The sequence below is a fragment of the Anomalospiza imberbis genome, chromosome 17, assembly GCF_031753505.1.
Source record: "Anomalospiza imberbis isolate Cuckoo-Finch-1a 21T00152 chromosome 17, ASM3175350v1, whole genome shotgun sequence".
Lineage (NCBI taxonomy): Eukaryota > Metazoa > Chordata > Aves > Passeriformes > Viduidae > Anomalospiza > Anomalospiza imberbis.
This window is the reverse complement of record NC_089697.1, coordinates 6,645,193-6,672,546: the sequence shown is the minus strand read 5'-3', so window position 1 is coordinate 6,672,546 and position 27,354 is coordinate 6,645,193. Positions and strand designations below refer to the sequence as shown.

The following is a 27,354-nucleotide window of genomic DNA, read 5'->3' as shown; positions in this document are numbered from 1 at the left end:
CCGAGGGTGCCCGGGTCCGCGGCAGGGTGGGGCAGCCGCAACTCCGGAGCTGTAATTAGCTGAAATTAGCGGCCGCGGCTCCGGGCAGGGCGGGGGCAGAGCGCGGCCCCCTCCCGTCCCGTAGGGGCACGGTCCCAGCATCCCCAGTTCGGCGGCGGCTGTGGGACCGTGGCGGCGCGGTCCGGTCCCGTCGGGTCGAGCCGAACCGAGCTGGGCTGAACGCGGCCGAACGGGGCCGAACCGAGCCGACCGGAGCGGGGCCGAGCCGATCCACCCGGACTGGAGGCAGCCCTGCGGCCGCGGGGGCGGCGCGGCGGGCGGTGCCGCGGGCACTAGGACCCCGGTCAGCGCCCGGCGGGGCCGCGCTCAGCGACCGCCGGGGCCGGAGCCACTTGTGGCGACGACGGGGCCATGAGCGGGAGGTTCACCGTCACCGGCGGCGGGGGTGAGCGCCGGGGGCAAGGGGGGCCCGGGGAGGCTCCGGAGGCGGAACACGGTCCGCGACGAGGATCCGCGGGCAGGACAGGGTCCGCGGGGAGGCTCCGCGAGGAGGGCCGGGCCATCGAGGCACCCTGGGGGGTGCGGAGCTGCGGTCGGTCTGGCCCCTCGGAGGCAGTGCAGACCCCCGGAGTAGGGATGGCACGGAGCTGCGAGATCCGGGAGATGGGAGGTGCAGAGCAGGGAGTGGGGCTCAGCCGCCCGCCCGGGCAGGACTCCTCGTCTCAGACTCTTACCCGCGGCCACCTCCGCTCCTCAGGGAACTCCCCTGTTCCGTCCCCATACCGGGGGCTGTTGGAGTGAGGCCCTAGTGCTGCCGGACCGGCAGCGGGATGGAGCGGGGTTACAGCTGTGGGTCGGCTGTGGGTGCGAGGTCACATACGGCTCCCTAGGGAGCCATGGTGGAGGGTGGCTGCTGCCCAGCCGGGAGAGGGCAAGCTGTAGCCAGCCCTCAGATGCAGCAGTGCCCACTGGGCTGCTATGGGCACAGGCACTGGAGCCGGCAGCCATCGCCTCGCGGTGCCCAGGGGATGTGGCGGTGGGGCTTTGCTGTCACCGGAGCCGTATCGATCCCAGAAAACCGGCCGACGGCAGCACCGGAGCTGTGCTGCCGGAGCTGTGACCTTGCACCCTCGGCGAAGGGCGCGGGTGGGAGGCGCGAGCAGCCGGACGGACACCACGACACCGGGCTGGGCTGTGCCTCTGTCAGTGGGCTCTGGCCTTTGGGGCCCTGTCTAGGATCACGCTGTCGTGGGTGATGTAGGGCTGCATCCAGTGGCAAGGGGACGCAGGGCCACTTGTCACTTTATGGCAGCTGGGCCAGCTGGGCCTGGCCTGTGGGCTGTGTTGGGGTGGAGCGGACCATGATGAGCCAGGCTGTGGTTGAATTCTGGGGCCCTCCAGGAACAGCTCCTCGGTTTGGCAGCCAGTCTGCTGGTGGGGGGCTGTGGGGAGCTGGGGTGGGCATGCCAAGTGGCCGTGCTGGGAGCAAGGGAGACGTCCTTCTGGCTGAGCTGTGACCTTGTTCCCTCCCAGAGGACAGCCAGTAGCTGGTCCTGCTGGAGGTGCCCTGTCCTGTGGGGTGGTCATGGCAGTGGCAGGCTGGCTACTTAGGGCTTGGCAGCGTTCAGGGATTCCTCACATCCTGCATTTCTCCACAGCGCTGGGACCATGGATGCTGCCTCCCCGGGGGGATGAATGGGAGGGGGTGCATGGGGCTGGTGGTTGCAGGACTGGCAGAAGCTGCGGATGGCAGGCAGGAGCTCTGGACAGCAGTGGTCCCGGGAGGGACTCGGCCCTGAGCGAGTCGTTGGGCTCGGCCCTGGGCTCGTTGTTGCCTGGCCCCATGTCAGTGTCACGCGTGGGGTGATCCCAGGAGTGACGGAGATCCCGGGGACCTCGGAGCAGTGCGGGAACGAAGGGTGCAGCCGGCCGTGCTGCCAGTGCCGGTGCGGTGCGGGGACCCGCGGGCCAGCTGGAGGGCCCCTGCTCGTCCGTGAGCTGGCGCCGTTCTCAGGGCGCCCTGTGGCTCCCGGGGCCGCCCTTTGGGAAGGCACTGCCCGGGAGCGGCCCCAGGCGGGTGGTGCTGAGGAGGGATCTCAACCCCCGGGCGGCGGCGGCAAGGGACCGCCCGGTGCCGGGCGGGGCAGGGTACGGACAAGGCGCCGCCGCGGGGGCCTCGGGGCCGGGCGCAGGTCGCTGCAGGAGTACGGCCTGATCCGGGGCTTGGCCCGGGAAATGGGATCCGTGCGGGCGGCGGCGGGCAGGGCTGCGCGGGGCCGCGGCGCCGCCAGGGGGCGATAACGGGACGGGCCGGCTCCGGTGGGGGTGTGGCCGTCCCGACCACGCCCCGCGGCCCCGCCCCGCCCCCGGGACTCGCCGGTTCCGCTGTCCCGAGGGGACCCGGTCCCACCGCGAGCGCAGCGCGGGCCGGACCCCGCGGGACCGGGGATCGGTGTGCTCCACCTGGGACCCACCCGGGGGCTGGCACTCCCCCGGGGGCTGCGCGTGGGGCGGCTGCCCCCGTGCCCGGTGCGCTGCCCGTGGGGCAGCCGCCCTGGCCCGAGAGGGCACCGGAACATCCCCACCGCGCAGCCCCTCTGTGTCCCAAGCGGTCGGGCTCGGCGGCAGTAGCCATGGGAACCAACCAGTTAAGGAGCCTCTGGTTGCCATGGAAACCGGTCCCGGTGTCACCCTTGCCATGGCTCCCGGTGCTGAGCTCTCTCGGCCCCCCTGGGGGCCGTGAGGTCACGGGGCTGTGGGCCATAAGCCATGGACAGGGTTCTGTGGGGCAGTCGTGCAAGGCTGGCCCCAGGTGGGAGGTGAGGCCCTGAGGGGGGCTTGGGTAGAGTAGGGACCCCCCAGCCCTGGCTGCACCCCCCTGCAGCGCCCCTGCCGAGAGGGGCCAGGACACAAGGGAGGGGGCAGGGCCCACTTGGGGCACCGTGCACAGAGCGCTGCATGTGAGGGACAGGGGCTGCTAAGGAGGCTCTCCCAGCCCTCCCATCTCCTCCAGCCCCCTCGCAGACACTCAGGTCAGGTTTGTCGAAGACTGGGTGCCCTTGGGGTATCATTAGATGAGCCAAGGGTGTGCAGCAGGTAGAGGCCCATGATATAGCGGGGTGGGATGCTGCCAGGGGTCTGGAGCAGCCAAAGCCCCATCTGCTGCCTGCAGTAGCTTTCCCAGGGAGTCTCCCTGCCACTGAACACACCACAGGTGCTTCAGTGGGGTACCAAGAGAGGAGGTCCTTGCACAGGCTGTGGGGCTGAGTGAGGGGTGCCGTGTGGGACACAGGACGCTTCAGTGCCTCATCAGCTCATCCTGCACCCAAACCTTTCTGGCAGCGGCTGGCAAGTGGCCATGCAGCTGTTCCTCGGCCATCACTGGGCCCTCTGGCTCTGGCTCAGCAGTGGCTGTCTGAAATCCCCAGGGTACTGCAACTGGCACAGGGCTGCTTAGGGGCTCCTCAGCTGCATTGCCAGGAGCGGGGCCTGGTGGGAGGAGGCTGATTCTGCTGCTGATCCCTGTGCCAGGCTGCCCAGCCGCCCACTGCCGCGGCCCTGCTGCTGGCAAGACATCTGGGCAAGGGCAGCTGGGGACTCTGCGCCAGCTGCGCACTGTGCTGGGCTCGCGTGACGCAGGAGCTCACAGCCCTGCCCCATGGCCTCTGCCAGCCCTGCCCCACCGCTGCCCTTCTGCTCTCAGCCTCAGGCAGCTGCAGTGGCTCCCATGGCTCCCCACCCAGCCCCACAGGACACTGTGCCTCCCTCCGTGTCCTGTCCTGCTGCTGCAGCTGGTGTCAAGTCCCAACTGGTGCCCATGTCAGCTCTGGGTTCTGCTTTTGCCCCATGCTGGTGGCACGGCCCTGACCTGTCTGGATGGAGATGAACAAGAGCACTCCATCCTGCCAAGGTGCTGCAGGATGTGTTGCCCCTGGGCTCATGGGGCTGTCAGGACAGCGTGGTGAGGGCACACTGTGATGCAAAACCCCTGCTACAACATTTGGCTGGCATCACTGCCCTTCTGTCCTGCTGCACCTCCAATCTTCTTAGGGTGTCTCCTGCCCCAGCTCTTCTTTTCCCTGGGAGCTGCTTGACCTCATGCCTCAATCCCTCAGTGTGGGGTGTCCCATCTTGGCAGGATGTGGATGGGCAGGCTGTTGACAGTGCCCAGGGATCACAGCAGGCAGTGCAATGTGCTGACCAGCATCTCCACAGCACAGCCGCCCTCACTGCCCAGGTGGCACACTGCCAGGCTGCCCGCTCCCTGCCCTCAGGAGGTTTCCCAGTGACTCCAGCACGTGTCTCGCTCCTGGGAGGTTTGACCGCTGCTGGTAATAGGACAGGCAAGGGCTGTGTGTGGCTGGCAGCCAGGATTCTGTCCCTGGGAATGTCTGTGAGAACCACTCCCCCCATCCAGGCTCTGTGCAGAGGGGTCTGGGACATTCTCGGGAGTCTCTGCAGGGGTACAGGACATTTTGCAGGGATGCTTCTTGGCTTGGTCTCCCTCCGTCGTCATTCCTGGGCAGCCTCTTGCAGTTAAGTGGGGCACTGATGCTCTGCCTGGCTTGGTGCCAGGATCCTGCCTGCTACTCAGACTCAGGGGCCACTTGCAGTTGATCCCCCACTCCATGGCCAGGGAAAAGTGTCAGTCTTCCTCTTTCCCCATGCCCTTATGCTGCCTGCAGCATGACCGCAGGCAATGCAGGGGCATGGATGATGCCCAAACCATGACAGACCTCTCTCCTTTTGACACACTGCACCATATACCCCAGTCATGGGCATTTTGGCCAGGTTTAAGGCCAGTGCTCTGCTGGGGGATCAAGCCCCCTCAGTCTCCTCTGCCTCAGAGACACTCTCAGTTTGTCCCCACATGCTCGTGGGACCCTGCGCACAGGATAAGCCAGTGCAGTCTTGATAGCGTAGCCCCCTGTGCTGCCGTCAAATCCCAACCCCTGAAATGGAGCCATAATCCAGGGATTAGGGGATTAATGGTCTTTCACGTGCTCCCTCCCCCGCATCTGTTTTAGTAGGAAAATCTCTCTTGTGCCGAGCCCACGCGCTGTGGCCTCCTGCAAAAAACCACCCTCTGGTGCCTGGCAGTCACCATGGCTGGCTGGACCCTGGCCTGCTGCCCCTCTGGCCAGCCACAGGCTTCTTGGGGGCGTTGGGGTTGCCCTCTGACCCCCCAGGCCAACATGGCACGGTGGTTTTGTCCACTACATCCTGTCTGCAGCCCCTTCCTTCCAGTCCCAATCTTTGGGAGTGGGCCAGCCTCTTGCTCCAGCGCTGGCTACCGCTCAGGGCTGAGGGATGCAGGAGTGAGGGATTGGTGCTGCTGCAGCTGGACAAGGGCAGCCCCATGTGATGACTGCCACACAGAGTCCTGGGTGGGGGGTGCCCACCCTGAGTTGCCCACCCTGAACTGCCCATCTTCCCTGCAGCCCTCCTGTGCCACCTGCCATGGAGCTGGGGCTGTGCTGCTGCAGCTCCCTAGGGATGCCAGGTCTAGAGGTCCTGGCTGCAGCCATAGGGCAGGGATCATAGTGCTGCCTGCCGGGCTGGGGTGAGGGGTCTGAGCCTCTCTCCTGGCCACGAGGTCAGGCTGGGGAGCATCCGCGCTGCGGAGCAGCTGGCTCCGCACCAGGAGAAAGTAAACAATTAATTACAGCCGTCAAGAAGTAACGGAGGCCAGCGGGCTGTCATGATCTCAGACTGTGCTGGAGGAGATGCCGGGAGCTGCAGCCAGCTCTGGTTGGGGGATCCTCATGGATTAAGTGCATGAGAGAACAGAGGGCTTCAAGCAGCCCTGCAGGGTCCCTCTACAACCCCAGCTCGAGAGTGGCCTGTGCCCTGGCCCTGTGGGTAACAGCTGCAAGAGCTGGAGCCTCCATAGATGGCACAGGGCTTGGGGATTTTTGGCCCCATTGCAACCCTTCTCCAGGTCTGAGAAGGTTGTTATGGGTGTGATCTCGGCCCCCTGCTCACCAGGGCAGGTAACATCAAGCTTGACCCACTCTGCAGGCAGTGTTCCCTGCGCTGCAGGTCAGCTGGGCAGAGCAGGGTCAGTCACCTCTGCTGTCCCCCCAGCCCCACTGTGGGATGGTCTGGACGTCCCCCCCACCTCGCCGGGTGCCCTGGGTCGTCCTGCTATTGGGGCAGGAGTCTCCATCCACGGCCAAGGCCCTGATGCCCGCGGAGGGGTCCCCTGCATGACGTGGTGCTGCCCACCCGGGAGCCGCCCCCACCCGGGAGCCGCCCGTCGCGGGGCAGGGACCTCGCGGACAGGGGCTGCCTCGATCCCGGGCCTCAGCCGCCTCTGATGGGTCGGTCCCGCAGGCAAAGGTTCTGCCCCGCTGTGCACCTCGAGTGTGTTCCAGGTCCCGAGGCTGTGTTGGGGTCCGGTGCGGGAGCTGGTGTGGGGTGCGGGGGCTGGCGGCGGATGCGGGCCCGGTGAGAGGGCCGGTGCGGGGTGCGGGGGCTGGAGGCGGGGTTCGGGGCAGGGGCGGGTGCAGGGTCGGTGCGGTTGCGGGGCCGTCCCGTCCCGTCCCGCCCGCACCAGGCGGGCCCGCAGCGCTGCCCTAGTTCTCCCCCACGCCTGGCGCAGCCGGGAGGCGGCCCCGCTCTGCTCGCTCGTCTTTGTGCCCCCCCTCCCCGCCGCGCCCCCCCCCTCCCCGCCGCGGCGGGGGCAATGCCTCCCGCATACGTGATGAAGCGGGCGGCCGGGCTGGGCTCCGCCGGCAGCAGCCGTGAGCCGTGAGCCCGGGCGCCTCCGCACTGCAGCCCCCTCCCACCGGCGCGGGGGGCGGCGCGGGGACGCGGCTGCTGCGGAGCGAGAGCTCCAGCTCCGGCGGCAGCGAGCGGCCGCGGCACCGGCGCCATGCTGAACAACCTGACCGACTGCGAGGACGGCGACGGCGGCGCCAGCCAAGGTGAGGCACCGGCATCGGCACCGACGAGCGGGACAGCCCGGGGCGGCCGCCCCCGCCGGGCCGGTGGCCGGCGCCGGGCAGAAGCGGCGCGGAGCCGGGGGCAGCAGGGGCTGAGGGTTCCATGCCGCGGGGCAAGCGGGAGGCACCGACACCGGCCGCGACGGCGGCTGTCGGCCGGCGGCCCCGCGGGGCTGCGGCGGGCGGTGCGGGGAAGCTCCCGCTCCCGGCGCCTCCGCGCAGCCCCGGCCGCGATCCCGCCGCTGCGGCAGCCCCGGGAAGCGGCGGTGCGGCCGAGCCGTGCGGGGCTCACCGAGGAGCCTCCTCCGGGGCGGGGGCTGCTTGCTGTGCTCCGAGCGACCCTGTGGGGCTGGCCCCGCCGCTTCCCGGACAGTCCCCGCCAGTCGCCGCACCAGTCCCGCTCCCGCCCGCCCGGGATCCCCGCAAGGGTCCCCGCACCCAACTGCCGGTCCCCAACCCCTGCCTCCCGCATCTCCGCTGCAGCCCCCACAGCCCTCCCTGCTGCCGCCCCCATCTCCGGTGCCGCCCCCCCATCTCTCCATATCGCCTCTCTCACCCCCGCTGCCCTCCCCCCCATTCCTCTCCTCTGCCGCCCCCCATCTCCGGCAGCCGCCTCCCCATCCCGGGCAGCCGCCCCCCGCTCCCTCTCCGCTCCCGCCCCCCGCTCCTTGCCCTCCCCCGTCCCCCCTCCGGGGCCGCTGCCGCCGCTGTCCGCGGTGCTGAAGTGTCCGCCCGGGCCCTGCTCCGGGGCCGCAGGAGCCGTTCGTCCCGGGGCCGAGCCCAGCCGAGGCGAAGCGAGCCCAGCTGAGCCAAAGTGAGCCCTGTCGTGCCCAGTCGAGCCGGTCCGGTCCAGTCCGCGCCGCGCTGTGCCCCGTCCCGCTGCAGCCCTGGCGCAGGGCCGCTGTCCTCCGCCGGCGAGGGGCCGCTCGGCCCCGCAGCAGCCCCGTCACTGCTGGCGCTTTGGCCTCAGCCCCTCCCGGCACCCGGCACTGCCGAGCTGTTTGAGGGTCCCCGTTCCTCACGGGGCCACGTCCAGCACCAGGCAGCCAGGCGGCACAGGCCCCGTTCTTGCGCGTGTACCTGCCGGGCACAGGGGTGGGCTGCAGCCAGAGGGATGTAGTATGTGCACAGGAGGACTTGCACTGTCCCTCTGACCCGCCCAGACGCCGCCAAGTCTCCTCTCCAGGTCCCCTCGTGGGGTCTGCCAAAGCCCCAGCCGGGAGCACATGGCTGGCTATGACAGTGGTTGTGGGGGTCCCGGCTGCCCACAGTAGGGCCCGGGGCACAGCCACAGACAGGCTCTGTGTATTCCTCTGCTCTGTCGACCCTGATCTGTTTATTTGCTTGTTTATTTGCGGCTCAACTCAAGGTCAGGACTGGCAGGAGACTTTTCGGGGCACCTTGCCGGGCTGAGGTTGTCGCACTGGCCCCCAGCCGTGCCCTTCCCTGGGCACTTGCCCTCCCCTTGCCCTCTGCAGCACCAGGATCTCTCTCACTCGCTGATTTCCATCGCGGCAGTGCCAGCGGCGTGGCAGCAGGCGGTGCAGCCATGCTGGGGTCTGGCAGGAGGGCTGGACACAGTGCCACTACAGATGGACCAGGCAGACTGTCCCTGGAGCTGAGCCTGGCGAGGTGGTGCCCTGTGGGACCGCAGGTGAAGGGCTGGAGGAGGCAGGGATTGTCTGTAGGAAGGGGCTCAGCAGAGCTCCCCACACCTGTGACAAGGGTGGTTGCAGCGGGGGTGTGGGTTGTCCCCCCTTGCCAAGGGTCAGCTGAACTCCCATTGTGAGGTCTGTCTGCAGGGATCATGGAAAACCCGTTGGGTAGCAAAGCTGTTGAATGCCAGTGGGCCCCCTCCACGTGTCTTGGCTGCTCCAGTGCTGGCTGTCCAGCAACTTGCCAAGCCCAGCATGACCACTGAAGCCCTGGGTGCCACTTAGGCTTTATTTGTCAGAAAGGTCAGCAGCATCCCTGCTCAGGTCGTGCTCTGGACAGCATGCGCGAGCTGCATGACAGTGGCTGGAAGGGCTCCAGCCCCAGCAACCCAACAAGGGCTGGACCAGCTCAGACCCTCTGGGGAGATGGTGGGAGCGGGGAGCAGGCAGGGCTGCTGTCTGCAGTGGCCAGGCTGGCACCTTGCACTGCTCTGGTTGGGGTGTTGGGATATCAGCCGCAGCCCCACTGCAGGGTGCCATGCTGACACCCAGCCTGGGGACACTGAGATGTCTGGGGAGCCCAGATCCAGGACCAGGAGCTTTGATGGAACTTGTGTCCATGGCCATTTCCGAGGCAGGGCTTGGACTGTCAGAGAATCAGGGAAGCTGTTTAAATGCAGCCAGCCAAAACGCCTGTGCTGGAAATCCTGCGCTGCAGGGCCGGCTGATCAAAGGGAGGATAATCCTGGGTTTAGGAAGGAAGAGGATAGGTCTGAAGTAGCAGTTGGTCCAATTTGGGTCAGGCTGTGAAGGAATCCAGCCCAAAAGGCCACTGGGTGTGCTTGCTGGCTGGAGGGGAAAAATGCAGCCCTGGGATGGGGGGAGCATCCTACTCCACCATCCCACCCCTGACCCCCACCCCTGCTCCCCTGACATGCTGCAGCTGGAGCTGGCTGTGCTGTGACACTGCCAGCATGAGCCAGCACTGCTCTGATCATCAGTGGTCTCTGCCTCAGTGGGGCTGCAAGGGCTGTGTGGCCTCTCCAAGGGTCCCCCTCCCCAGAGCAGCTGTCAGACACTCCTGTGCAGGGTGGGAGGAAGCTGGGTGGGTGCAGAGATGCCACTGCCATAAGAATACCTTGGCCATCCCCATCTGCCTTAGGCGCCCCAGGCCAACAGCCCAGGGCCAGGCAGTGTGTGTACAGCCAAGTCCCCTTGATAGCTGGAGGTGACAGAACAGCAGTGTGGCCTCCCTGGCCTGCAGCTCCTGCAAAACGGCAGCAGCTGGGGACATCAGCCAGGGCCACGTGCTCGCCCATGTGCTCGCTGGCCTGCTGGGGTCACCCTGGGGTGCCCCTTGCTGCAGGCAGAGCCCCGGGAGTCCAGGTGTCCTGTGGCAAAAGTCAAGGTGTCCTGCGTACCTCCAGGGGAGCGCCAGGGCATCCCTAGTGCTGTGAGCAGCCATCGCACTGCTGCTGCTCCTGGGGCTGAGGGGATCCGAGTGGGGGTGGCACAGGGGATTCCGGAGCTGTCAGCAGCCCTGTGCAGGAGCACAGACGGAGGCGCAGAGGGCTCTGGGGTCGGGGCTTCCTGCCACGGGCTCCCTCACCCACTGCACCTCCCGGCAGTGCCGCAGCCCTAGTGCCCGATGTCCCTGGCTGGGGCTCGCTGTGCTCTGGATGCTGTGGAGGGGACGGGCCGGCCGTGGTCGGGTAGCAACCTTGGCAGCAGCTCTGGTTAATTAGCCCGTGGGGGGTGGCTGCTGGGGCTACCCCAGCCAGTGCTCAGTGCCCTGTGCCGTGTAAAGCGATTAGGGAGGATTTGGGATAAGGGACATGACGCTTCCCAACCCAATTTAGGGCTAAGTAAAAAGCCATTAGAAGATCAAATTGTGGTTGGTGCTGCTGCCTGAGCGCTGCCTTGGGGGGCTCCGAGGGTGCTGTGACGGTCCTTTGGCGCTGCTGCGTTTGCTCTGGGCTGCGCCGGGCAGACAGGTTGGTGGAAGCCCTGCTGAGAGCGGGGCTGCGCGGTGCCTACGGCGGGGCTGCGGGTTCCTGCCAGCGATCCCGCTGCCAGCCCTTCCAGCCGCCGCAGCAAATTAAAAGGCCGATTCGTGTTGAGTGATCCCTTGGGAGAGGGGCGGCTGAGCGCCGGGATCGAAGCCTGGCACGGCTCGGCTCGGCTCGGCTCGGCTCGGCTCTGCTCAGCTCAGCTCAGCTCAGCTCAGCTCAGCTCAGCTCACACTGTCTCTCCTGGCTCGGCTGCTGGCCTTGGGGCTGCTAGCCCGGTCCAGCGCTCCGGCCCTGCTCTGCTCTGTCCTGGCTGCCCTGGCGGAGCAGGGCAGGGGCAGCCCTGTGGGCGTTGCTGGGACTGGCAGTGTCCCACGTGTCCCCAGGGCCGGGAGGCAGCACCCCATTTGTGCCGCCGGGCAGGGCTGGCCGTGGCAGTGGCAGGTGAGGGACGGGGGCATTGCTCCTGCCTGCCCTGGCTGCCCCTGACTTCAGACCACGGGTCTGAGGCAGCTACCGGGGAGAGGCTGCACCAGCCCCGCTGCGGCAAAATGGTCTCCGTCAGGAGCAGGAGCAGAAGCGGGAGCGCTTTGTCACCTGGGACCCTGCGCCCTGGTGCTTAACTCCTTCCAGTCTGTGGGGCTGCAGCGACGTGGGTGACTGAGAGTCTCCCCGAGCCGTACTGCATCCTCCTGCTCAGCAGCCCGGGGCCTCTCCCGGTGCTGCTCCTCGCAGCAGCATCACCAGGCGAGGGGCTCCTGCGCCACGGGCCAGCCCCAGCAGCCTGGGTGATGTCAGCACGGGCCGTGGCCCCGGCGTGAGGAGCGCTGGCCAGAGGTGGGGATGGAGGGACTGCGAGCTGTGGGTGCTGCTGTGGTGCCATGGGTTGGAGCTCGGGCACCCCAGGGTGCTGCTGGCGCCCGTCGTGTGGAGCCGAGCAGGGCAGTCCCGTGGGGTCGGGGTGGGCTGGGGCCGGGGGTCCGGCCGCACCATCCATCAGGCGCCGCTGGGCCGGGGCGCGGGTGCCATGTGGGGCCAGCGTCCGGCTGCCTGCGCCGTTACATAAGAGCGGGAGCCGAGGCGGCCGTGGCTCGCCGTTGCCATGGAAACCTGCACGGTGATGTCGTCGGCTGGGTACCAGGCGGTGAGGCGAGGCCCCCGCGGGCTCCGTTCTCCTGGAGGGGTCCCAGAGCCTTGCCACGTTTCGAGCACGTCTCCCTGCCAAGCTGCGCGTGTCCCCCGGTGCCACCCAGCCCCAAAGGGGAGGTGAGCTCCAGCCACCCCTGCTCCTGCACCCTCGCATCACCACGCTGGGGATGGCCACAGCATCAGCCTGGGGGGTGTCCTGTCAGCGTGGTGGACGTTTCACATCAGTGTGGTCCCCAGAGCTGGTGCAGGTGGGCAAGAGCCGTGGCAAGTGGGTGGTTGCCAGCTCACACCATTGCTGTTACCTGATGACAGCAGGGTTCAGTGTGGCTTTAGACCAAACACAGAGCAAGGAGCGCATGAGGTTCGTGATGAGTCCTGTTGTGGGAGATACAGGGCAGGCACATGCCATGGTGCAACCTGGGGTGCTGGGTGCATGTCCAAGGGGACTCTGGAGAGAAGCCTGTGTGCCAGGGTGTCCCAGTGCCACTGCTGTGGCCACTCCTGCACAGGAGGAGCCTGCGGGCTGTGCCTCGGTGTTTGGCTGTGCCCTTAGGGACACTGCTGCCCTGCTGCCCCATGCTGGAGGAGCCCAGGGATGGTGGGAGTTGGGGGCCAGCCCGCAGGTCTCTGTCACCTGTAGCATTTGAGGCTTCACCTTCTGGTCAGCCAGGAGCACCCTGTCTGCCAGGGAATTGCAGATGGTGAATCACTGCTGCACGCGGGCTTCCAGGATCCCAAATATGAGTCAACTGGCAGGAGGATGGCGGTCTTCAAAGGACCAGGATGCTCCAAACGGTCGCAGGGTTTATCTTGTGGCTGCCTCTGTGAGTGGGTGACTACACTGCTAGGGCACCATACCTCTGCCCTGGGGCACTCATGGCCTCCATGCTGAAGGATGGTGGAGGGGACAGTTCTCTCCCTGGTCCCAAAGTGTGGAGCTGGTCTGTGACCCTGCCCATGTGGGCAGCCTGCCCAGCAGTGCGGTGGCCAATGGCAGTGTGACTGCTCTGGCTGCAGGGCTGTGGTGGTGGGATGGGCGTAAGGCAGGGAGCCTCTCTTTCCCCACTGGGGCTGGGGACTAGCCTAGCTGCCCAGGTTTCCCCATGCCATGGGTGCCTCCTCAGCTGCTCTGCCCAGGACTATATCCTTTGGCTCCTGGCCCCCATGCCCTGGTCCCTCTCTGCTCTGGACCTTCTCTTGGAGCTGTGCTGCTCCGGCAGCACCATCCTCACTGCTGCTCCATTTCCAGCTTGATTTATTTCTGCTGCTCTGCAGCTCAGCTGTTTTCATCGCTATTAAGCCAACTCCAGGTTTCTTCTGCACTAGGTCATTAATGCAGTGAGTGGCTGTGGCCCCCTGTCCTGGTGGATCCATGGGCCTGGCACTGCTGTGGGTGGCTCCACTGCCCTGGGCACCATCTGCCCTCAGTGATATCATCTCCCGCCCTGTGGCCCCCACTCCTGTGGTGCATGTGTGGGAGGAGGACCAGACACCTGGCCAGTCGCCTCACTCCCAGGCACTGTGCCGGCACCATCCCCTGTGCGCTGATGCTGAGCAGCCGTCCAGATCCTGCCCTGTGGACGCAGCGCTGAGGGCAGTCCCAGCGCGCTCACCCGCAGGCTCCCCGTGCTGTGAGTTATTGCTGCCGTGCATCCCGCCGGAGGGCTCCCCCCGGATCCACTCTGCTTGCCTCACTGCGTGGATGCGCTCAGGCGGGTCCACGTGTCAGCACGGCCGGGCAGGGCAGTGTGTGGCTCCTGGGGATGGCAGCCCCTGCCCATGTGTGCTGTGGGAGGTGGTGCTGGGGGCCGGGATGCCGGCCTGGCATTGCCTGTGCTGAGTCTGGGCGCGAGCATGGTGCCCGCAGCCCTGGCAGCTCTCTTGGCAGCCATGGGCAGCCGTGACCCCTCACAGCGGTGACCCTGTGGGGTGGATGTTCTGCAGGTGTGGGTGGGGCAGGGGCTGCCTGACTGACTCAGTGGTGTCTCTGCAGGCGATGGCAATCCCAAGGAGAGCAGCCCTTTCATTAACAGCACGGACCTGGAGAAGGGCAAGGAGTACGATGGCAAGAACATGGCCCTCTTCGAGGTAGGGCATGCAGGCGGTGGGGCAGGGGGAGGGAGCTGAGCTAAGCACCTGTCCCACAGCACCCAGCCTGCATCCTGGGCACTGGGACATGCCAGAGCCCCAGGCCAGGGTTGCCTCACTGCCAAAGCCATTCCTGGAGGGGCAGGCAATGGGGTGGCGTCTGGTGTGGTCTCCTGGGGTTGGCTGGGGTCCCAAGGGACTGTCCTCACAACTCGGGATCTGCTCTCCACAGGAGGAGATGGACACAAGCCCTATGGTCTCATCCCTGCTGAGTGGACTGGCCAATTACACCAACCTGCCACAGGGCAGCCGGGAGCATGAGGAGGCTGAGAACAATGATGGAGGCAAGAAGAAGCCGGTGCAGGTGAGGACTTAGGGAGGAGGTAACCTTCCCTCCCTGTCCAGCCCTTGCCTGTGTAGTGCCAGGCCACAGACTGCCCTGGGAACAGGGGACCCCTTGGCCTCAACCAGGGGCAGTTTTACCCTGGGTTCCTGGCTGCTTTGTGGGAGGAGTGGGACCTCTTGCTCCTCTGCCGGCTAGGCCCCTGTGCTCTGATAACTGCTGTTCCCTCAACAGGCCCCACGGATGGGCACCTTCATGGGTGTCTACCTGCCCTGCCTTCAGAACATTTTTGGAGTCATCCTCTTCCTGCGTCTCACCTGGGTGGTGGGGATCGCTGGCATCATGGAGTCATTCTGCATGGTCTTCCTCTGCTGCTCCTGCGTGAGTTTAGGAGCTGTATAAGCCTTCACTGGCCTTGCCCATGGCCTGGGGGGTCACCAATCTGGCTGGCTGGACTATGGAGAGGTGCACTAGCTGCCAGCCCACCATGCCCTGCCCCAACTCTGCTCCTGCCCCAGCTTCTGCCCCTGCCCTAGCTTCAGCCCCACTTAGAGCAAGGAGAAACCTTCAGCTTCCCAAAGGAATCAGCAGTGGAATGGTGCTTAAATGGTGACCCAGATCATAGCTGCCATGTAGGGGGATGTGCCAGGGGTCCTCTGCTCTGGTAACCATGCAGAGAGCCACCTTGCCAGGACAGTCACCCCAGGGCAGAGGCTGGGAAGGCTGGCCTTGTCCAGTGTTCTGGGCAGCCTGAGCCACCCCAGCACTGCCAGCCCCTCCAAGGGCTCAGCTCTCTCAGCTGTGCTGCCAGCCAACAGTCCCGCCTGTCCATCCACACATACATCTATCCATTCGTCCTCCCTGGGCATCCCTGCCCTCTGGCACATCTCAGTGTGACCCCAGGGAGCCCCACGTCCTAGCATGGCCCCAGCTCTCCCTTCCACTCCCCTGTCCTTCTGCCCAGCTCCTGAACAAGCTGTGTTTCTTCCCGCAGACGATGCTGACGGCCATTTCCATGAGTGCCATCGCCACCAACGGTGTGGTGCCAGGTAGGGCCAAGCCCGCGTCCATGCGTGTGCCACGTATGCGGGCAGCTGGTCCCTGCCGGGTGGGGTGCCTGCAGGGGCTTTTCCCAGAGGGCATCCCCCGGGGCTGCCAGCCGCTCCCCAGCCTTCTGCCACCAGCCCGTGCGGGATCCCCACGGCCCGGGGGAGCGTGGAGCTGGAGCCGCCACCCGTCCCCAAAGCCGCGAGGTGCAGATGGCAGCGAGAGCCGCCAGCCGCGGCTCCTCCCTCCGCCAGACTGGCGAGGCCACGGGGAGCTGGGAGACACACGGCAGGAGGATGGGAGCAGGGTGTGCTGAGTGCCACGGGCTGGGTGACGGGATGGGCTCTCCCACCGCCGGACACAGGGACGCTGCTGTGTGTGGGCTCTGCCCCCCAGGAGGCACCATGGGGTCTGGCCGGTGGGTGCCCTGGCTGCCTCCCCCAGAACATACCAGCCCTGCAGAGCCCTGGGGAGCTGTGAGCTGTGCCAGGCTGGGCACAGCGCTGACAGCCCAGCGCGGGGTGTAATTAAAGCTATTTATCATCCTGCTGCCGCAGCGGGACCATCGATCCTGGCAGCCCAGCTCTAAGGGCTCCTCTGGGAGGATGGAGCAGGGTATGGCCCAGGTCCCTGGGGCTCCAGCTCCTGTCTGGTGTCCAGGGAATACCTGTGCCATTGGTCATTGCACCTGGCTGCTGGGCTGCTGGGGAATGACTGCCAGTGTGGTCACTCCTGCTGCTCTGCATCTTGCTCAGTGCTGGAGCAGGGCCCATGGCTATCCTGGCTCCAGTCTGCCCTCTGGGATACCTGGCAGGGCTGAGGGTGTCACTTGGGTCCGGCTGGGACCCACTTTTGCTCTCTCTGACAGCGGGTGGCTCCTACTACATGATCTCACGCTCCCTGGGACCTGAGTTTGGTGGGGCCGTGGGGCTCTGCTTCTACCTGGGCACCACCTTTGCCGGTGCCATGTACATCCTGGGCACCATCGAAATCCTGCTGGTAGGTACCTGGTCCTTGCCTTGTGCAGTGCCATGGGCTCAGCTCCTGGCAGGGCAGGGGGCCTGAAGGACCCTTCCGCTGGGGCCCCTGTGCAGATTGTTAGCCAGGTGGTGATGCCATGACTCTTTCCCAGGCCTACATCTTCCCGGCCATGGCCATCTTCAAGGCAGAGGATGCCAGCGGTGAGGCAGCCGCAATGCTCAACAACATGCGTGTGTACGGCACCTGTGTGCTGACCTGCATGGCCACCGTCGTGTTCGTGGGTGTCAAGTATGTCAACAAATTTGCCCTGGTCTTCCTGGGCTGTGTCATCCTCTCCATCCTTGCCATCTATGCCGGTGTCATCAAATCTGCCTTTGACCCGCCAAGCTTCCCGTGAGTACGGGGTCCTGCAGGGATGCAGCAGGACTGGGGCATGCAAATGCTGAGTGCCCGTGTCCCCCCAGGATCTGCCTCCTGGGCAACAGGACCCTCTCACGCCATGGCTTCGACCTCTGCACCAAGATGGTGGTGGAGGGGAACGAGACGGTTGGCTCCAAGCTCTGGGAGCTTTTCTGCACCTCCCGCTTCCTCAATGCGACCTGTGATGAGTACTTCACCATGAACAATGTCACTGAGATCGAGGGCATCCCCGGCGCTGCCAGCGGCCTCATCCAAGGTGAGCATGTGCCAACTGAGGCATGGGAACGTGGGCATGGGCATGAAGGCATGGGAATGGAAACATGGAGAAGGAAGTGCACGGGAGCTGTGGTGGGGCAGTGGCTGTGCCTGCTGGACAGCTCTGCCAGCATGGCTGGTGGAGGTGTGCTGTGGGAGGCCATCCTAAGCATGGCTCCTTAGCTGGGTGTTGTGGGGGAAAACAGGGCTGGGTCCAGCTGAGAGGGCAGGTGGGAGATCCCTACTGAGGGCTGCTCTGCTCCTGAGGCACAGTGAGCTGTGCTCATGCTATGCCAGGGATAGACACCTGCACTGGGTGACAGAGCAGGGTGCTGCAGCCACCTGCACGCAGTCTGTGTCAGCCAGTGGGGTGGCTCAGAATGATGCCCAAAGGCTGGGGAGGAATAAATCTTCCCTCTGCTTCCTCTTGGCCTTTGGAGAGGCTGGTATTGATTTGAGGTTTTGAGAGAAGTGATCACCCCTTGGGGCCACTTAGCTATTGTGGCTACAGCCCTGCTGGGAGAGTGGCCAGGACCACAGAAAGATGCATTAATTCGCTGGGAGGAGCCACTTATGACCTGTTTTTCTGGAGATGCTGGTGTATCTGCTAGGTGCTCATGCTCAGCAGTGGGTGGCAGAGGCTGATCCTCTGTGCCACATTCAGAGGATGTCTGCAGACCCCCATGCTGGAGTGGTTGTTGGGACTCAGGAAAGCAGCAGAGCCAAGAGCAGGATCAGTCCTTCCTGATGGCTGCGGGGCTGCCCCAGCCATCCTGCCCTGGTGTCTGCGTGGACACAGGCATGGGAGGTCAGACTTAGTCAAGCACGTGGTGCTCAGGGCTGCAGCTGTGACCGTGATTAGTGGAGTGCAGTCACAGGGTGTTCGGAAGCCTCCCAATGATGTTGCACTCTGAGGTGTTTTGGGTGAGATGAGGAGTTCCTGGCTGCTGGGTGGAACCCGCTCCTGTTGGCAATGCTACTGCTGGGGAGGGGGTGCAAACCCCCAGCCACCCAGCTGGTCTCTCAGGGCAACAGGCAGCAAACACTCCTGCACTGGGGGCATTGGGACAGAGCCAGGACCTCACTCTGGGGTGTCTGGTGACAAGGGTAACCAGCCCAGCAGCATCTTAAGACGGGTGGCGCAGTTTGACCCTGGCAGAGATGACTGGAGCTTGCTGTCCCCTAGGTGAGGGGTGGGGAGAAATGCACGTTTCAGGATGAGACAGGAGAGACCAATAGGGGCTGCAAGCCCCATCTGTCACCTGTGAGCAGCCATGAAGGGGGCTCGGTGCCGGGGGCTGAGGGCTGGCTGCTCCTCTCTGCAGCCCCCCAGCAGTGACATGCCAAGGGCAGTTGCTTCTGCCCGCCCTGCCCGGTGCTGGCTGCTCTCCACTGCTCCAGTTTCTCCCTGGGATCTGCGGCCAAAGCAGCACACGGAGGGACGCTAAGCCTGTTACATCAGCCCCGCACTCATAATCCCATCAAAAACATTATCAAGTTACTTTGACACGATCCACTTCCCTTAAACCTGTGTTGATCAGCATTAATTATATTACCCTCTTAATTATTTGCTACTGCAATCCCATGACAGCTGCTCCAGTATCTTGTGGGGATGCTGCCAGCAGCAGTATGAACCTGCTCTGGTTGCCCACCTGGTCTGCCATCCTCACCCTCTGGATGCCCGTGGCCCCGTCTGCTGGCTGAGCCGGCTGCTCAGTGGGGCCGGGGAAGGGGTGGGAGAACCAGAGACCCGCGGCTCCATCCCTGTGGGGTGGGGATGCTGTGCTGGCTATGGGGGCTTGCAGGCATTTCATGCAGGCGTCACCGCCCGGCCTTCTCCCTCCCCACAGAGAACCTCTGGAGCTCATACCTGACCAAGGGCGTGATCGTGGAGAAGCGGGGGCTGCCCTCAGTGAGCTCCCCCGACACCCCAGTGGACATGGACCAGCCCTACGTCTTCAGCGACATGACGTCCTACTTCACCCTGCTCGTCGGCATCTACTTCCCCTCCGTCACAGGTGGGAGTCGCCGCCGGCCCCGCTCCGTGCCGCGGGCACACCGGGCACGTGCCGCCGGGCGTGCTCCGCGGAGCCCCACGTGTGCCACCCCCGCCGTGGGTGCGGCGGTGACAGCGGCGTCGCGGGGGCGGCTGGTCGCCATCGCCTCCCACGCAGCCGCCCGCGCTCCAGATCTGACGGTGCCGCCCGGTGCGCGCTGACGTCCCGCCGCCTCGGTATTTTTAGCTCTCCGGGGGCAGAGGAGCCCCCCCGCCCCAGTCCCGCTGCGGAGCCGAGCGGGGCGCAGCCTCCGGGGCTCCCCTGCAGCTCCGCCGGGGACAAGGCCGGCGGGAGCCCCCGGCTTGCCCCGGGCCTGGCGAGCGCTGGAGGGTCCGGCGCTGCGGGGTCCCCGGCAGCCGCTCAGCCTCCGCTGCCCTCCCTGCCGCTGCCCACTCAGCAGCAGGTGCCGGTTTCTGCAGGACTCCTGTCCTCCGGTGCCGCGGGCTGTGGGGTCCTGCCCCGGCTGCTGCTGCGGCCGGAGCACGGGTCATGCCTCGGGCTGTGTTGATCCCGCCTGTGCAGCCGTGTCCCTGCGTGACCTCCTGCCCTCCCAGAGCAACGTCGGGGCTGGACCCTGTCCCTGCCCCTGCGGCAGCCACCGTCCCTGCCTGAGCTAATTAAGGGCTAATGAGACAAGGCACTTGAGAGCTTTTGAGCCTAATCCTTGAGTGGCCTCAGACTGCGGTTTGGGGTAGGGGGGGAAATGCTGGGGGGGGGGAATGAGAAGAGCAGGCTGGGTACCCCAAGATGCAGCAGCGCCTTCTCTGCTGCCCATCAGGGCTGCTTCCCATCCTGGCACACACTGAGCCGTGCCCTGCTGTGCCCAGGGCTCACACGGTGCCTGGCATGAGGGTATCTGGGACGGGTATGGGCTGTAGCTCTGCTCCCCCTTACACCATGCCCTCTTTCCCCAGGCATCATGGCTGGGTCCAACCGCTCTGGAGACCTGCGGGATGCCCAGAAGTCCATCCCCACGGGCACCATCCTGGCCATTGCCACCACCTCTGCGGTCTGTATCCTTCAGGGCTTGCCTGAGCCTTGGCTGTGGGATTGAGAGTGGGTGGGCTCTGCGGGGCAGATCAGCTCAGGTGCTTCACTGGGCTGGGACAGGGTCCCAGCACCCACTGGCTGGGTAGGAGGGACTCTGCATCCTCCTGGCTCTCCTTGACTTACCTGGCAGATATCAGCTCTGTTGTTCTCTTTGGAGCATGCATCGAGGGGGTCGTCCTGCGTGACAAGTGAGTGTCCCAAGGCCATGGGGGGCATGGAGAGAGTCGGTCAGTCCCCCGGAACAGGCTGGGGCATGGGCAGCCCCAGGGGCAGGCAGAAGTGTGGGGAAGGCTGCAACCAGGACACACTGGGCAGACATGGGGGCATTGGGGAGCTCGTGGGTGTTACTGGGCAGGGGGGCTGGAGCTTGTAACAGGCACTGGGGGCTTGTGTGCACCTCATCCATCCATGTTTGCTGCATTCCTCCCACTCCAGGGCTGCAGGCAGCCACTTGTTTGTCAACAGGCAGGGCTGCCTGTGCTCCAGCCTATCTGGGGCAGCCCTGCTCACCCCATGTGGCAGGTGACACTTCTGGGTCGCCAGCACCAACACAAACAGGATCCAACTGCATGCATCATCATTGCCCCCCCGGCACAGGGACAAGGAGTCCTGTCCCACACCTACCCTTGTCCTTTGCCATGATAACGGGTACAGGGATGAGGACAGACCCCTGGCAACCTCTGAGCCTGCTCCATTGCTCACCCCCTTGAGTTAACATCCCAGTTGTGTCACATCCCCCCAGAGTGGTGCTGTTGTGAGGGGCTGGGTTGTGCCACTGTGGTGCTGGTGCTCGGTCATGGGACAGAACCGCAGGTGATGCTGATGCCCCGCAGGTTTGGTGAGGCTGTCAACGGGAACCTGGTGGTTGGCACCCTGGCGTGGCCGTCCCCGTGGGTCATTGTCATTGGCTCGTTCTTCTCCACCTGTGGGGCTGGGTTGCAGAGTCTCACCGGAGCCCCTCGCCTCCTGCAGGCCATCTCCAGGGATGGGATCGTACCCTTCCTCAGGGTAGGTGACCCCCGAGTCCGGTGCTTCCTCACCCTGAGCGCCCACTCTGGCTGCAGAGAGAGACCGGTGGGACCCCACCCTGCCTCCTCCCGGCACCGTCGGTGCCAGAGCAGCCCCACTTCCCTGCCCTCATCCCGTCGGCACCGGCACGGCGGTGGGCGGCCGTGGTGGCTCTGGCTGCGGTATCGGTAGGAGGAGAGTGTCGGGAAAGGTCAGAATTCCCTCCCCCCCGCTGCCGTGCCGCTTCATATTTTATCTGCTCTCTGAAGACGCGTTCCCACAACCTCATCTCTCCAAATCCAACCCGACAGCTCCCCCCAGGGAAGAGCCGGCTAATTTTATCCTCCCTCCTTCTCCTTGCCAGCCCCAGCCCGAGCTCTCGCTCGCGCCGCCCGCACCCTCTAATGCGTCCGGACACGCGTCCCCGGCCCCCTCCCCGGCCCCCCGCAGCCGCAGGAGGGGCCACTGTCCCCCGGCTGCGTGTCCGTCCCAAGCACAGGGTGCCCGACTCTGTGCTGGCTGTGGCCAGCTGTGAGCTGGGGCTCGTCCCGGGTGGGGGTACAGGGGCTGCTGTGCTGGGTGTGGGGAGAGACACGGGATCTGCCGGGAACGGGTCTGTACTGTCAGCAGGAGCCAGCCCTGGGACTGCTGCCCTGGCTGATTCCAATGGGACATGTGCCAGCTCACAGTGTTCTCAGTCCCTGCTCCTGCCAGGGCTGGGTATATGGGAGGGTCCAGTCTCATCAGGCTGCACTGAGTACCCTTGCTGCCCAGGGCACCGCAGAGCCTGACGCGCCCCTCCTCCCCCCACTTCCAGGTCTTCGGCCATGGCAAAGCCAACGGGGAGCCGACATGGGCCCTGCTGCTCACAGCCTGCATCTGCGAGATCGGGATCCTGATCGCCTCCCTGGACGAGGTGGCTCCCATCCTCTCCATGTAGGCAGCGTGCTGTCGACCCGCACCTTCACAAGCAGCGGGTGGCGTGTGTGGGTCTCTGCTCCTCGGGGGGAGGGAGGAACGCCCCTGCTGCCCTGACCCCTGCCTGGGAAGAGGGGGCCCTGCGGGAACTCCGGGGTCACATCTTGGCCAGCATTGAGGCTTGGTTTGTCCACGGCACTGCTCTGTCCATCAGCGGGGCCTGCTCCAGCATTGGCCACCCCGGGGCCAGGAGGTGTGGAGACTTCAGTCCCACACAGTGCACCCACTCAGCCCCCTGCTCTCTCCTGCAGGTTCTTCCTCATGTGCTACATGTTTGTCAACCTGGCGTGTGCCGTGCAAACGCTGCTGCGGACGCCCAACTGGCGGCCCCGCTTCCGCTACTACCACTGGTGAGCCGGGCGGGATGGGGCAGCACAGGGACACCCCAGGACACCCCGGTGTGGGGACCCCAGGGCACGCTGACAGCTCTGTGACCTCTGCAGGACCCTGTCCTTCCTGGGCATGAGCCTGTGCCTGGCGCTGATGTTCATCTGCTCCTGGTACTACGCACTGGTGGCCATGCTGATCGCTGGCCTCATCTACAAATACATCGAGTACCGCGGGTAAGGGAGGCCACGGCGCCGCAGGTCCTGGCCAGCCCCCCGTGGCCACATGGCCTCTCAGTGTGGCTGCTCGGCTCCCCAGGCTGCTTGTCCCAGGATGCTGCAGGGTGCCAGCATGGTGCTCTGTGGCCAGAGCCATGTGCATCCCTTATGTGCTGCTGGTTCCTGCAGGGCGGAGAAGGAGTGGGGTGATGGGATCCGGGGCCTGTCCCTGAGCGCAGCCCGCTATGCCCTGTTGCGGTTGGAGGAAGGGCCCCCACACACCAAAAACTGGAGGTAAGGCAGGGAGATGGGGATCTGAGGGTTCTGGGGCAGGGACAAGCTGGACACGGGAACTGACTGCAGGACCCTCCTTCCAGGCCGCAGCTGCTGGTCTTGGTCCGTGGGGATCAGGAGCAGAATGTGGTGCACCCGCAGCTCCTGTCCTTCACGTCGCAGCTCAAGGCTGGGAAGGGCCTCACTATCGTGGCCTCTGTGTTAGAAGGGACCTTCCTGGACAACCATCCTCAGGCGCAGAGGGCGGAGGAGGTGAGAGCTGCCTGCACTGGGAGAGGCTGTACCAGCAGTAGGTGTTCCTGGTCCCCAGGTCCCCAGGGTTGTTTCTGCCTCATGGCCAGGGCTGGTGGCCCCGGGATGGCCTGGAGAGCTTTTGAGTGGCATCAGGCAGAGCCTGAGGACTCCATGCTTCACTGATACTCACCATACCACAGGGACCTCTGGACTCCCCCTCCAAGACACCAGAGATGCTGGCACCAGCCAAGCACTGGTCCCAGTCTTGGCCAGCTGCTGCAGGACTTGGCACAGCATGGCACTTCACAGCACAGCACAGTGCCCAGCCAGGGGCTGGGCTGAGCAGACTCCTCAGCGTCAACCCTTGCCACAGTCTCTGTGGCCCTGGTGCCAGGCAAGGTGGGAGACGAGCCTTTCCCCGCCAGAGTGAGAGCGCTCCCCACCCCCCGCACCCGCGGGGCGGCACATTAATGAGATTAAGCCCTCGGAAGCAAACAGTTTCTCTCCCATGCAGACATGTTATAATTTCTCTGAGTAAATAACTCTAATTGCTGCTCTACCACCTGTCAGAGCCCTGGCACAAGGACTCCCTCCACTCTGCACGGTGCAGAGCTCTGTGCCAGCTCTGTGCACTGCTGGGTATAACCCTCTGGCCCGGAGCCACTGGCCTGCCATGGGGCACGGAGACCCAGGCACCCTGCGAGGACCTGTACCCCACATCCTGCACCCTGTACCCCATTTGGCCTGGGTTGGGTCACTGCTGGGCCTGGCAGCTGCTGTGCCCGTGATCCATGCCCATCCCCCGAGGCTCTGGGATCTCTGACTTCCTTCTCCCTTGCAGTCCATCCGGCGCCTGATGGAAGCGGAGAAGGTGAAGGGCTTTTGTCAGGTGGTGATCTCCTCTAACCTGCGGGATGGCATGTCCCACCTCATCCAGTCCAGCGGGCTGGGGGGGCTGCAGCACAACACAGTGCTGGTGGGCTGGCCCCGCAGCTGGCGCCAGAAGGAGGATCACCAGACCTGGAGGAACTTCATTGGTAGGCACCGTGGAGGGTGGGCACTGCCGGGCTTGGGGGGCTGCAAGCTGCCCTGGCTGACGTGGCCCTTCCCCTCCCAGAGTTGGTGCGAGAGACCACAGCTGGGCATCTGGCCTTGCTGGTGGCCAAGAATGTTGCCATGTTTCCGGGCAACCAGGAGCGGTTCTCGGAGGGCCACATCGACGTCTGGTGGATTGTCCACGATGGGGGGATGCTGATGCTGCTGCCCTTCCTCCTGCGGCAGCACAAGGTAGGCTGGGCCCCGCAGTGCTGGGCCCTGCAGTGCGGGGCTGGGGCTTGGGCTGTGGCCGTCCCTGTCGAGCCGTGCCCAAGCCTCCCCCATCCCTTGCAGGTGTGGCGTAAGTGCAAGATGCGCATCTTCACGGTGGCACAGATGGATGACAACAGTATCCAGATGAAGAAGGACCTGACCACGTTCCTGTACCACCTGCGCATCACCGCAGAGGTGGAGGTGGTGGAGATGGTGAGTACTGGGACGGGGCACGTGCTGCAGTCAGGGATGCTGTGCATGGGAGAGCCAGACAGAGCCTGATGTGGGGCACACAGCACCATGGGGGGACACAGCACCACGGGGACATGCTGGGCCAAGCTGGGAGCAGTTGGTACAGCTTACCCTGCTCCAAATTTCTTCGGTTCCCCCCACAGCACGAGAGTGACATCTCTGCCTACACCTATGAGAAGACGCTGGTGATGGAGCAGCGTTCCCAGATCCTCAAGCAAATGCACCTCACCAAGAATGAGCGGGAGCGGGAGGTGAGGCTGCAGGACAGGCTGGGTGGGCTCTGACCCCTGTGGTTGCTCTGATGTGAACCTAGCTGCCCTGCAGCTTTGTGTACTCATCCTGATGGAGAGCTGGGCTTCAGGCTAGGCTCTGCCCAGCCAAGCCCTCTTGTGCCCAACTCTCTTGGCTGACCCCTCCCACACAGATCCAGAGCATCACGGATGAGTCCCGTGGCTCCATCCGGCGCAAGAACCCGGCCAACACACGCCTGCGCCTGAACGTCCCCGAGGAGCAGGCTGCCGACGGCGAGGAGAAGCCAGAGGAGGAGGTGAGGGGCTGTAGCAAGACACAGTCAGGCAGGTAGCTAGCCCCAGGCCCTGCGTACCATTCCTCTCTTTCCTCTGCAGGTCCAACTAATCCATGACAAGAACGCCACCACCTTCTCTAGCAGCTCTCAGTCTCCTGGTGATGAGGTGGAGGCAGCCCCTGAGAAGGTGCATCTCACCTGGACCAAGGAGAAGTCCGTTGCTGAGAAGAACAAGAGCAAGAGCCCTGTCAGCCCTGAGGGCATCAAAGACTTCTTCAGCATGAAGCCGTACGGCCCCCCATGCTGCCACCTTGTCCCGCCCGTGCCCTGTAATCCTGGCTGTCCCTGCCTGCCCCAGCCAGGCGGGTGCAGGCAGGGCCTTGGCAGCACGAGCTTGATCCTTGCTCTGAGAAGTGGTCAGGCAGCCTGGGTGCTCTGAGTGCGCCTTGCAGAGGGGCTGGGGGCAAGTGGGGAGGGGTCCCTGTGTAGAACTGTGCTGGCAAGGGATGGGGTGCCCAGGCTGGGTGTGCTGCAGGGAGTGGAGATACCCACCTAGTGTTCACCACATTTCTCTTCCTCTCTCTCTCTCTCTCTCTCTCCCTCTCTCTCCGACTCCATCATGCTCCTGGCAGGGAGTGGGAGAACCTGTAAGTCTGGGTTTGGCTGGGTGCCGGGGCTGGGATGGAGGGAGCTGGGTTGTGCTCATGGGGCAGCATGATGGGAGCCATCGGGGTTGCCCCTGTGCAGGAGAGCGGCTCAGTGAGCCGTGACAGCTGCAGTGCCAGACACTTCACCCGGGCAGCACGTGGCGGCTCTGGCTGCCAGCCCCGTGCACCGTGCACTGCCCGCACCACGCTCCTCATCTGCCCTGCTATGCTGCCAGCAGCTCCCTGCAAGCCTGGGCTCAGGCACCCACGGTGACACTCGTGCTGTCTGCTCCTGCTCGCTCCCCCGTGGCCTGGCCTCGAGCAGCCGTGGTTGCCACTGCCCATGGGCACCGTGCGTGGCCCTGCAGCTCATGGCCACCGGTGCAGGCTCAGAGTCACCAGTGCAGTGCCTGGCAAAGCTTGCTGCACCCCGAGTTTGTGCTGCAGCCCAGCCTGTACTGCCCGAGGGCAGAAGGCCAGTGTGCCCTGTGGCCCCTTGGGCCCGGTGTGGGCTGGAGGTTGAGCGTGCCTGTCCCGTGCCCACACATGCTGTCGCCCACAGGAACCAGTCCAATGTGCGGAGGATGCACACAGCTGTGAGGCTCAATGAGGTGATTGTGAAGAAGTCCCAGGATGCCAAGCTGGTCCTGCTGAACATGCCAGGGCCTCCCCGTAACCGGAAAGGGGATGAGAACTGTATCCTTCCTGTGGGGCCAGTCATCAAGACCCCTCTATGCTGGGGGACCAGGGTCCATGTCTTCCCCAAAACTAGTGGGTCTTTTAGGCGAGTGCCAAGTGGTACAGGTCAGTTCCTGAGCTTGGACCCCCCTCATACCTCCTGCTCCTGGCTGGGTCCAGCAGCTGTCATTGGCACCAGCCTGCCCCTCCCGCACGTGATGGGTGGTGGGACCACATGGCATTGCACCTACACGCATGAGTGCAGTGGCACATGACTCTGGGTAGAGGGGCCTGGGTAGAGGTCTGTGGGGCTCAGCCGTCTGCTGGCACAGTCACCATCCCCATCGCACAGCACCAGCATGGGTGGGCTTCCCTGGCCCCTTGGCTGGGGACTGACCCCACCAGCTCCTGGCTCTGGTGTGGAGGTGTCAGTGCTGCAGGCTCAGCTGGGGCTGGGCAGGGATGGCACAGGGCTGTCCCCATGTTGCCCAAGTGTGAAGTGTGTCCTCCTTGACAGCTGTATAGACATGGAGTTCCTGGAGGTGCTGACGGAGCATCTGGACAGAGTGCTCCTGGTGCGTGGTGGGGGCCGGGAGGTCATCACCATCTACTCCTGAAAGACGGCGCGAGAGAGGTTTGTCTGCACACTGAGAGCCCCGCCACCCCTTCGCACCGCGCTCCCGGAGGGGAGGAGGGAAGGCCGGATGGCAGCCGGTGCGCAGAACCTTCTCCTGGCTTTGGCCGTGCCCCTGATCTCTCCATTCGAACTGCAGCACCAGATCTTCCGGGAGCATCCAGCACCAGAGCAGCTGTTCCTCATTGCAACACCACAGCACTGCTGTCCTTGTTTATATATAAATATATACAGTGAACCGCGGACTGA

At 65.0% G+C, this 27,354-nt stretch overlaps 1 protein-coding gene across 2 annotated transcripts; it reads left to right on the top strand.

Moving 5' to 3' along the window:
* The first annotated feature begins 310 nt into the window (after positions 1-310).
* On the top strand, positions 311-27,354 carry SLC12A5 (solute carrier family 12 member 5). 2 transcript variants are annotated; one of them, XM_068207643.1, is made up of 27 exons: positions 6,557-6,929; positions 13,754-13,848; positions 14,081-14,212; positions 14,426-14,572; positions 15,186-15,240; positions 16,107-16,237; positions 16,371-16,612; positions 16,684-16,895; positions 18,745-18,912; positions 19,866-19,964; positions 20,132-20,189; positions 20,835-21,009; positions 21,827-21,945; positions 22,239-22,337; positions 22,431-22,550; positions 22,722-22,826; positions 22,910-23,078; positions 23,902-24,097; positions 24,178-24,347; positions 24,450-24,581; positions 24,764-24,871; positions 25,045-25,167; positions 25,247-25,434; positions 25,779-25,793; positions 26,356-26,489; positions 26,997-27,105; positions 27,245-27,354. In XM_068207643.1, the coding sequence occupies exons 1-26, from the start codon at positions 6,878-6,880 to the stop codon at positions 27,086-27,088; spliced, it is 3,336 nt and encodes a 1,111-aa protein (XP_068063744.1). In that variant the 5' UTR covers positions 6,557-6,877; the 3' UTR covers positions 27,089-27,105; positions 27,245-27,354. The 2 variants fall into 2 exon arrangements, with proteins under 2 accessions (XP_068063745.1, XP_068063744.1); XM_068207644.1 differs by lacking the exon at positions 6,557-6,929 and adding an exon at positions 311-445 and having other exon boundaries at positions 26,997-27,354.